Source organism: Oratosquilla oratoria, chromosome 20 (assembly GCF_046742065.1).
Source record: "Oratosquilla oratoria isolate Oo_2021 chromosome 20, ASM4674206v1, whole genome shotgun sequence".
NCBI lineage: Eukaryota > Metazoa > Arthropoda > Malacostraca > Stomatopoda > Squillidae > Oratosquilla > Oratosquilla oratoria.
Genome location: NC_134796.1, coordinates 61,504,070 through 61,514,069, shown reverse-complemented (window position 1 = coordinate 61,514,069; position 10,000 = coordinate 61,504,070). Strand labels below are relative to the sequence as shown.

The 10,000-nt window shown below is 38.4% G+C and overlaps 1 protein-coding gene across 4 annotated transcripts in view; it reads left to right on the top strand.

Moving 5' to 3' along the window:
* LOC143036592 (nephrin-like) overlaps nucleotides 1–10,000 on the top strand; it is a 1,505,960-nt gene that overhangs the window by 734,621 nt on the left and 761,339 nt on the right. For all 4 annotated transcript variants that reach the window (XM_076204155.1, XM_076204154.1, XM_076204153.1 and 1 more), the window contains exon 3: nucleotides 3,657–3,836. In XM_076204155.1, the coding sequence (XP_076060270.1) occupies nucleotides 3,657–3,836 (180 nt within the window). The remainder of the gene's footprint in view (nucleotides 1–3,656; nucleotides 3,837–10,000) is intronic.

The window sequence follows — 10,000 nt, the reverse complement described above, 5'->3', positions numbered from 1 at the left end:
GGCAGTCCTGTCCACCTCCAGAACATTGATAACGTCTTTATACCGTAAACCCGAGTCACTGTGATATTGCGTTGCCGACTTGATGTGATACCATTAGGCGTAAGTCGGTATGATGCCGAGTTATAGGTATCTTGGTTCCGAGTTATTATGATCCCGGGTTGCAGGTACGGTGGGTTGCCGAGTTAGTAACACCATATTCCGAGTTAAGGCATTTTTCAAGATTTTTTTTTAAACCAAACCATTTTATTCAGCTTACAAAAACAATTTCATTCCTTCTTGACCTAGACTAGTCATGTTAGAAGTTAACCAATATTTAAACTAGAATAATATAGATTTAGTGTCTCAAAAAATCTATAAACTAAACCAGTCCATAGACGGAGTTCATAGTTATTATCTAAACTCTTCGGTTCGGATGCCAGAATAAAGTATGTGAAGTTTGCCACAGGATTGAAAGAGTTTAGTACGTTTCACCATCTGGTTAGTGTCTGTTAGTGTCAGAACTTGACACAGAAAGACGACATGTATTGGCGACACGTCTTCGCAAAATAGGACTCTCAATCTCTTTCTCTCTATCTCCCTCCCTGCCCCCTCTCTCCTTCTATCACTACCTGTATCTCTCTCTCTCTCCCCCTTTCTCTCTCTCTCTCTCTCTCTTTCTCTCTCTCTCTCTCTCTCTCTCTGCCCCCCTCTCTCTCTCTCTTTCTCTCTCTTTCTCTCTCCCTGCACCTTCTCTCCCTCTATCATTCCTTGTATCTCTCTCTCTCTCTCTCTCTCTCTCTGTCCCCTCTCTCCCTTTCTCTCCCTGCCACCCCTCTCTCTCTCTCTTTCTTTGTGAGACCCCCAGCCGAATAAAGTCGTCTAGTTATCTCCCTTCCATACCGGTTGGCCCTCGTCCTCCTTCTGGCGGTGCCGCCGCCGGGCGATTTGGTCGGTGTGCGCGTGTGACCCATTTCGGCAGAGGCACAAACCCTAAGAGGCAGCAGCAAGAGGCCAGAGGCCGGCCGGGCGGCGACTAACAGGTGGTCAACTTCAACTCTTCATGTAATTTTTAAAAAGGTCAGGGACTCTTGCTCGCCCGCTCTCTCTCTCTCTCTCTCTCTCTCTCTCTATATATATATATATATATATATATATATATATATATATATCTCGCTCTCTATCTACCTCCCCCCACTCTCTCTCTCTCTCTCTCTCTCTCTCTCTCTCTCTCTCTCTCTCTCTCTCTTACTATCTCTATATTTCTCTATATTTCTCTCTGTCTCTCCCGGTCTGCCTCTCTCTTACTTTAACTTTTTCTCTCTGTCTTTCTCTCCCCCTGTCTCTCTCCCATCTCTCTCTCTCTCTCTCTCTCTCTCTCTCTCTCTCTCTCTCTCTCTTACTATCGCTATATTTCTCTCTGTCTCCCCCCGTCTGTCTCTCTCTGTCTTTCTCTCCCCCTCTTTCTCTTCCATCTCTCTCTCTCTCTCTCTCTCTCTCTCTCTCTCTCTCTCTCTCTCTCTCTCTCTCTCTCTCTCTCTCTCTCTCTCTCTCTCTCTCTCTCTCTCTCTCTCTCTTTCTATTCCCAGTGATACTTGCCTCTGCAAAGATGAGTTGTTCGCTCTCGTTGTTTGAATGCATAAGAAATATGGACAGTTGTTGTTTCTGCCATAGTTAAACCGATTTTGGCCGATTCTCTTAAAGTTCTGAGTAGGACTTCATCCCTCATGTTATCAATTGGTTGCAGTTTGCAACAACCACAACATGAAGTTATAACGGATGTGCAATTTTCATAGACTTCTAGGTAAGACTTTATCTGATATATTATCATTTGGTTGCAAATTGCAACCACAACATGACGTTATAACAGATATACAACTCTGGTAGAGCCTGGGCTTTATCCCACATGTTATCAAGTGGTTGTAGTTTGCAACCACGCTATGATTGTTGTTTCCAACCGATGTGCACCGCTGGTAGATCCTAGGTGGGACTTGATCCCACATGTTATGTATATCATTTGGTTGTAATTTACAACTACAGCATAAGTGTAGTTTACAACCGAGGAATACCTTTGGTAGGTCAGAGGTAGGACTTAATCTCATATAATGTTATCAATAGGTTGTATTTTACAACAACAGTATTGGTGGACTTTACAGTTACTGTATACCTGTGGGAACTTATGTCCAAGTATTAATACCATGAGAATGTTGTTTTGTGTATATATATATATATATATATATATATATATATATATATATATATATATATATATGTCTGCAAATTCTTGTAACCTGTACTTTCCTGAAGAGGGCTATAGCTATTAGCTGAAATATAGAAGTTATACTTTGTTCTAAGTTTCCTTTTATTCTGACTGTGGTTCTTCGTGTTTATAATTTACAAATGTGCAACTACATTTTGTCCAAGTGATATATATATATATATATATATATATATATATATATATATATTTTTTTTTTTTTTTTTTTTTTTTTTTTGAAGCAATAGCTCCCAAACTAGGGGGCGCCCCCCCCCCTAGTGAGGCGTGAGGAGGATACAAGGGGGGCGTGAATTCATTTGTTCAAAAATCATTGTTTAATAAGAATAATGAAATCATTCCAATAAGAACTATGCAAAGTATAATTCTATCAGTCACCCAAACCCGTTTTCTATATGATGTATAATTTTATATGATATATTAAATAATCATATGTAATATATAATTTCATATAGATACAGAAAAGGTAGTGGAGGGCATGTGGGTTTTCTGGAGGGAACTATTAGAATTTGGGAATCACTAGATATTGGGAGCCACTAGAGTTAGGGAACCACTAGAATTTGGGAACCAATAGAGATTGGGAGCCACTAGAGTTTGGGAACCACTAGAATTTGGGAACCACTAGAGATTGGGAGTCACTAGAGTTTAGGAACCACTAGAATTTGGGAACCAATAGAGATTGGGAGCCATTAGAGTTTGGGAACCACTAGAGATTGGGAGCCACTAGAGTTTGGGAACCACTAGAATTTGGGAACCACTAGAATTTGGGAACCAATAGAGATTGGAAACCACTAGAATTTGGGAACCACTAGAATTTGGAAACCACTAGAGTTTGGGAACCACTAGAATTTGGGAACCGCTAGAGATTGGGAACCACTAGAATTTGGGAACCACTAGAATTTGGGAACCATTAGAGTTTGGGAACCGCTAGAGTTTGGGAACCACTAGAGATTGGGAGCCACTAAAGTCTGGGAACTACTAGAATTTGGGAACCACTAGGGTTTGGGAACCACTAGAGTTTGGGAACCACTAAAGCAGGGGAGACTACGCTAAATTTTCTCCTTCAGGAAATTCACCATAAGGAGGTACCGTCCTTGTCTCCTTTGAGACAATTTCGTGACATTAAACTGAATCACCAGTATGTGAACTACTATCTTTGATGTTGTGACTATTCCAACTACTACTATTAATCCAACTTCATTCTATTCCTTCATCTCTTTGGAGTGCTTCAGCATAAAAGTAAACACCATCCATCTATTTATACATATAAAAAAAAAAAAACAGAAAACACAATCTGAAATAGAAAATAAACAAAATACACAAACAAATAAATAAATTATAATAGAGTAAAAATTGTCTTTTCACAAACTAAAATTTCTCTTGTTTTTTTCCTTTCCCCAAACAGGATTCAATCGAAGCATCCCCGGCTACCCACGCTACGAGATGATCGGTGATCATAGTGAAGGGGAACATCACCTTCGTATACAGAATGCGTCACTAAACGACGATGCCGACTACCAGTGCCAGGTCGGGCCAGCTGAAGGCCACCTTCCAATCAGGGCCACCGGCCACCTCAACGTTCTCAGTAAGTACCCTCAAATGATCTTCAATGAATGCACAGTGAAGGAAAAAACTATAAGAATGGAGAGGACTGTAAGAGGCCTACATGAGACAGTTCAATGTCCGTTACCACCTATCAACCTCATCCATTATCTTACCTCTTCAAACAACCAATTGCTTCGACGCTCATTGCATATATGTTCTATTCTTTAACCACTGTTGGTAGACCAGTTCTTGCCTATTTCCTTCTTAAACCTAAATTTGTCCGAAGATATATGAAACATGCCGAAACATTTTGAGAATCGTCTACCCGTCTATAGCTGATTCTCATTATGTTTCAACATGTATCATATATCTTCGTAGAAACCTGGGAAGATAGTTTTGTCTTTCACAGTGCAGTCATCAAAAGTAATGTTTTATGTATGAGAAAAAATTGGGCATCATGCTTATAACTACATTTATAGATACAGTTGACGTGAAACGTAGTGTACAATTGGGAGGAAATTAAAGACTATAAGTATGGCAACAGTGCTCAGTATACTCGTAGTCAAAAGTAATGCACATTTGTGGTATCCTTGTCTCTCCATCAAAGGATGCTTAAAAAAAAAAGTAAAAGTAAAAGAAAAATCTACGGAGGAATATTGAAATATCATTACTCGGCATTTCTCATTGAATTGGGGTTTGCAATAATAATAATGATAATAATAATAATCATAGATAATAATAATAATAATAATAATAATAATAATGATAATAATGATGATAAAATAACGGTAACAGTACTAATAATAATAACAATAATGATAAAACAACAACTATTACTAATACTATTACTACTACTTCTACTCCTACTACTACTACTACTACTACTACTACTACTACTACTACTACTGATGCTAATAATAATGATAGGGATAATAATGATAATTACAACAGTAATATTGATACGTAACTCTGGTCCATAGGGGACACTACTAAAGTATTGACATATGGGTCATTAATACTCATACAAAATACTTTTGTTGAATTTCTTTGTTAAATTACGATTATATTGAAGAGATGTAGAACTTTTGAGTTTGGTAAATACAAATGATGTTGATTAGATATAAAACTCTCTGAACTCAAAAATCGGCTGCGTCGAAAAACAAACTTGATAGAAAAAGATTTTTTTTAATATACTCTTTATTTGCCCATTTTCATTGAGATACTTTGGGCTCATGTGTGGAAAGAATATAAAAAAAAATTATTTGATACCGATGGACGAAAAAAATAAAATAAAATAAATATATTTAGGATGGAAATTGAGATCTCATGTTACCGTGTTATTTTTTAACGATTTTTTTTTTTTTTTTTTTTATCGGGAGGTAAATTTTGACTTTTATTTACAGCAAGACTTTGTCCATATTTGTTGAAATTATGTCGATATGACGTCACAAAGCAATATGACGTCAGCATGCATAATCCCCCTAGACACAGAGAAAGAGAGAAGTGTCTGAAAACAAAACTAATGATGATAATTAATGATATTTGGTTATATATATATATATATATATATATATATATATATATATATAGAGACATTGGGACAAATTATGGGAAATATAATACAATAATAGTAATATAATAATAATACAACACAACACGATCTATGACACAATATACAATATAAAATATAATATATAATATAATATACCAAACCAAATCATATCATGGTATATCACATTATAATACAACATAATAATTAGCATCGATACATAATCAATAAAATTATAATAAGAATAAATATACGAGTTTTGAAAAATGGAAATATATATATGAAAATAAATGTCACCGTGATATTTTGTCACCGTGTTATGTCTGAGTTGTCCTGGGCGTCTTTTAGCTGCATACTCCGCCGTGCATTCCGTCCACTCCACTTCGGAGTATGTAGCTAAAAGACGCCCAGGACAACTCAGACATAACACGGTGACAAAATATCACGGTGACATTTATCTTCATATATATATTTCCATTTTTCAAAACTCGTATATTATTCTTATTATAATTATTATTTTATTGATTATGTATCGATGCTAATTATTATGTTATATTATAATGTGATATACCATGATATGATTTGGTTTGGTATATCATATTATATATTATATTTTATATTGTATATTGTGTCATAGATCGTGTTGTGTTGTGATTATTATTATATTACTATCATTGTATTATATTGTACCGATGCTGTTTGACATGTATATATGTATATATTATATATCACTGATATATATATATATATATATATATATATATATATATATATATATATATATATATATATATATATATATATATATAATTTAGTGTTGATGTGATACTTTCCTGGGGACTCGCTCGTCTGTCTATGGGCTGATTCCGAAAGCATAAGATTCATTTCACACGTATCGACTTTTCGCCGTGCGCCGTCCACGACATGACGTCATGCTCTCAAATAACCATGGGTGTCTATGGACGTATTTACACGTCACGACCACGACCACGTATGAAAACGTCCATAGACACCCATGGTTATATGAGAGCCCGACGCCGCGTCGCCGACGGCACACGGCGAAAAGTCGATACGTGTGAAAGGAACCTAATGTGACACAGTGAAGTAAAGGTTATATAAAACCTAAGTGCAAATTGAAACGCAGGGGGCACAGGCGACACAGCAGAGGAAAAGCAGACTTCCTGTTGCTGAATTGAAATACAGTTTGAACTTCTAACTTGAAATGTTGAGGTAATACATCTAGAAGCATTTCAAGTGAGAGAGAACTTCAAACTGTACTTCAATTCTACAACAGTAAAGTCTGCCTTTGCTCTGTGCTGCGTCGCCTGTGTCTCCTGTTTCGCCTGCGTCTCAGTTTGAGCTTTTCCCTCACTTGAAATGCTGAGGTAGTACATCTAGAAGCATTTCAAGTGAGTGACAGAGAACTTCAAACTGTTCTTCAATTCAGCAACAGGAAGTCTGCCTTTGCTCTGTGCTGCGTCGCCTGTGTCGCCTGCGTCGCCTGCGTCGCCTGCGTCTCAGCTTGCACTTCCTCGTAGGCTTAGACCTCATATGACACATAATTCCACCTCGTGCGTAGAACAGCAGACCCTCATCTGCATCACGAGTGGTTGACCTCCCAATACACCCTGCTCTCCAATCATGTGTGTATTGATTGGCCACGGCGGGGAAGAGATGGGCAGGGTGAGGACGGGTGAGAGGAGGAGGTGGCGGTTTTTCCATATAAATAAGTCTTGCAATTAAATGTGTTATGGAAATCCGAGACTTATGGAAGGTTGCAATACAGTCGGTCTGATTCGTGTCACCGGCCAAGAAAAAAATCAGTGCGTCTCGATAAGAATGTACATTCAATTAGTATAATTGGATATGTAAGATTGTGCGTATGTGCGTATACGCAGATACGGGTGCACACACACACACGCGCGCGTACACACACACACACAGAAAGAGAGAAGGGGCGAGAGAGAGCCGGTGAGAGAAAGAGATATTCATGTACCACTTTCCTCTCCTCACAAAACGTAGTCTTCGAATAAAGGTTGCAGATAGATAAATAATAAACGAATGAATAGGTAATTAGATAATAAATTAGTGAATGAATAAATGAATAAATAGAAAAATAAAATAGAATAAAATAATATAGAACAAGGGGAATTCAGACTCCAACACTAAATCTCAACATTGATTGGGAAATACACGCTGGGAGACGCGTCACTTCACTTACTCACCGGCGGCCCCCCCCCCCACAGTTTCCCAGAATAACCCCCCCCCCACAATTTCCCAGAGTAATCCCCCCTCCCCCGTCCGGTTACCCAGAGTAATAACCCCAGCAACCCCCACCTGATGCAGCCCATTCCCATTCCCATTCCCATTCCAAACAGCTCTCGCCCCAACAGCCAGAAGCTCTGTGGGCGTCTCCTTTGTCTCCACCGAATTGATTGTAGATCGCTAATATATACACCTGAGCCCACGTATCCTCTCTAAGCTTCTCCAGATCAAATCCTGGTGGATTACACCTCTGAATTCTTCCCAACTTGACGCGTAGCCAAGGAGTCGAAACCACAAGTCTGTAATCGTACCCAAAGAACCCAACACTACGTTAAACCTCGTAGCCTTGGAAGATCCTTAGACACATAATTCACAGCCAACTGTTTTGGTGCCAGTAACACCATTGAAGTTGTCCAAGACAACAAGTGTGTCTTGTTGCGGGCACTGGTTGAGTATGGAGTCAAGTTTAGTGAAGGTATTTCGGAAGAGAAAGAAGGCCAAAAGGGGGAGGGGGAGGGGGGGATAAAGGATTAAGTTTAGAAAAACGTAGCGGAAGAAGGCAAAGGCAATCTATAGGGAATTAGATTGGATATTGTGGATTTTACTGCTATGCGGAGACTGAGCATCGCCTGAGACCAGTAACGAGGGTTACACCTATAACTGGTCAGGCGACAACAACGGGGCCCACATCTGTGAGGTTAACTGTAGGCATAGACAGCCGGTTACGGCCCATTATCATATAAGGGTTACTTCTGTTTAGAGTATGATACTGATGAGGTTGAAGTACACATTGGGGTCTATCTCTTTTATTGAAGTATATGCTCCTGTCCAAGCTTAAGAACTCGAAGGAGAGGATCTATACTGATCCATAAGAACATAAGAATGAAAGAGACTGCAAGAGACCATAAGGCCTACACTAGGCAGCTCCGTATCCATCACCACCTGTCATCCCCATCCATAAAGTTGTCTAATCGTTGCTCAAAACAACTGATAGTTTCAGCGCTTACTACATGGTTACTAAGTTGATTCCATTCGTCGACCACCCTATTAGTAAACCAATTCCTGCCTATTTCCTTTTTAAATCTAAATTTGTCCAGTTTATAACCATTACTGCGAGTCCTGCCCAATGCTTTACTCATACCATAAACAATCGTATCTATTCAAAACTATCCTCTTTTTTATCTTATCCTTCATCTCTTCATCCTCTGATTATTCTTTTTCCTATGTATCTCCTCCGTTACCTTCCTTAGTTGTGGACCTTTCTGCTTGCCTCCTCTATGTTCTCTGTTTTCATTATCCTACCACATTTTCAGTCTACCTACCCATCTCCCTCCGTCAGCCCATGAAACGCAAATTTTATTTGCCAGTTTATCTTACATAATTCTTATAGCGTGTCCTTGCATTCTCGGTGATTCTCGGTTCATCTTGTTTTCTACACTCACAAACAATCCACATATTTCTTTTGGCTTTGTGTCTAGATGATCTTTTTTTATTGTCACATACTCTCTGTAGTTCCTACCAAGCGTTTACTACTAACTTTAACATATGTATTCATCTGCTTATCTATATATGCAAGTAACCACTAGGAAAATGAAAACTTGGTAACCTAACGTTTTCGTCTATTTAAGACATTTTCAAAAGTACAATACAAACAAGAGGAAAAGGACATTATGTAAAGTACATACGGAACATATAAGAAACTAGGGAAGGTCCACTGTGACTAACTCAACTCAGGTTGTCAGTTTATGTTTTACCATCTACAACATATCTATGTATATGTAATCGTGATGCTCTTTCATCCCAAATGAAGAAATCTTGAAGAGATCTTCTCTTTCAAATCTGTCCATCAGCTTGAGGGATGCGAACACCACAATCAAGTCACCTCTTTCTCTTCGGTCTTGTGTGTGTGTGTGTCTGTGTGCGTGCTGTGTACATACATTCACGTGTGTATGTGCGTTTTTTGTGTGCGCATTTACGTGCCTATGTACGTGTGTTTTGGGTTTCTTCGAGTTGAAACGACATAGGTACAATTTTTTATTTTTCGAATCGTTGAATATCATATTACCTTTGTGACACATCTTGAGAAACTGAATGACGAAGTAAGAAAGATTAAGACTATACATATCTTATGACACACTGTTGAGATATCATTAGGGAAATCAAAAACACTGAAAGCGAAGTCCTCTTGTAGGTATTCGAATTTACAACAATTGACAATTATCTGCCCAGTGTGAGGAAGGTGGGTAACAAGCAATTTCTGTTTGTTATAGTCAACTTAAGGTGCCGCAACACTACGCTAGCTTGCTACTTACTTTTTCTACTTCGTTTGAATAGGAATAACTCAAGTTATCTTTTTTGTTTTTAAATTTCCAAATGTCAGATTCGTCTTG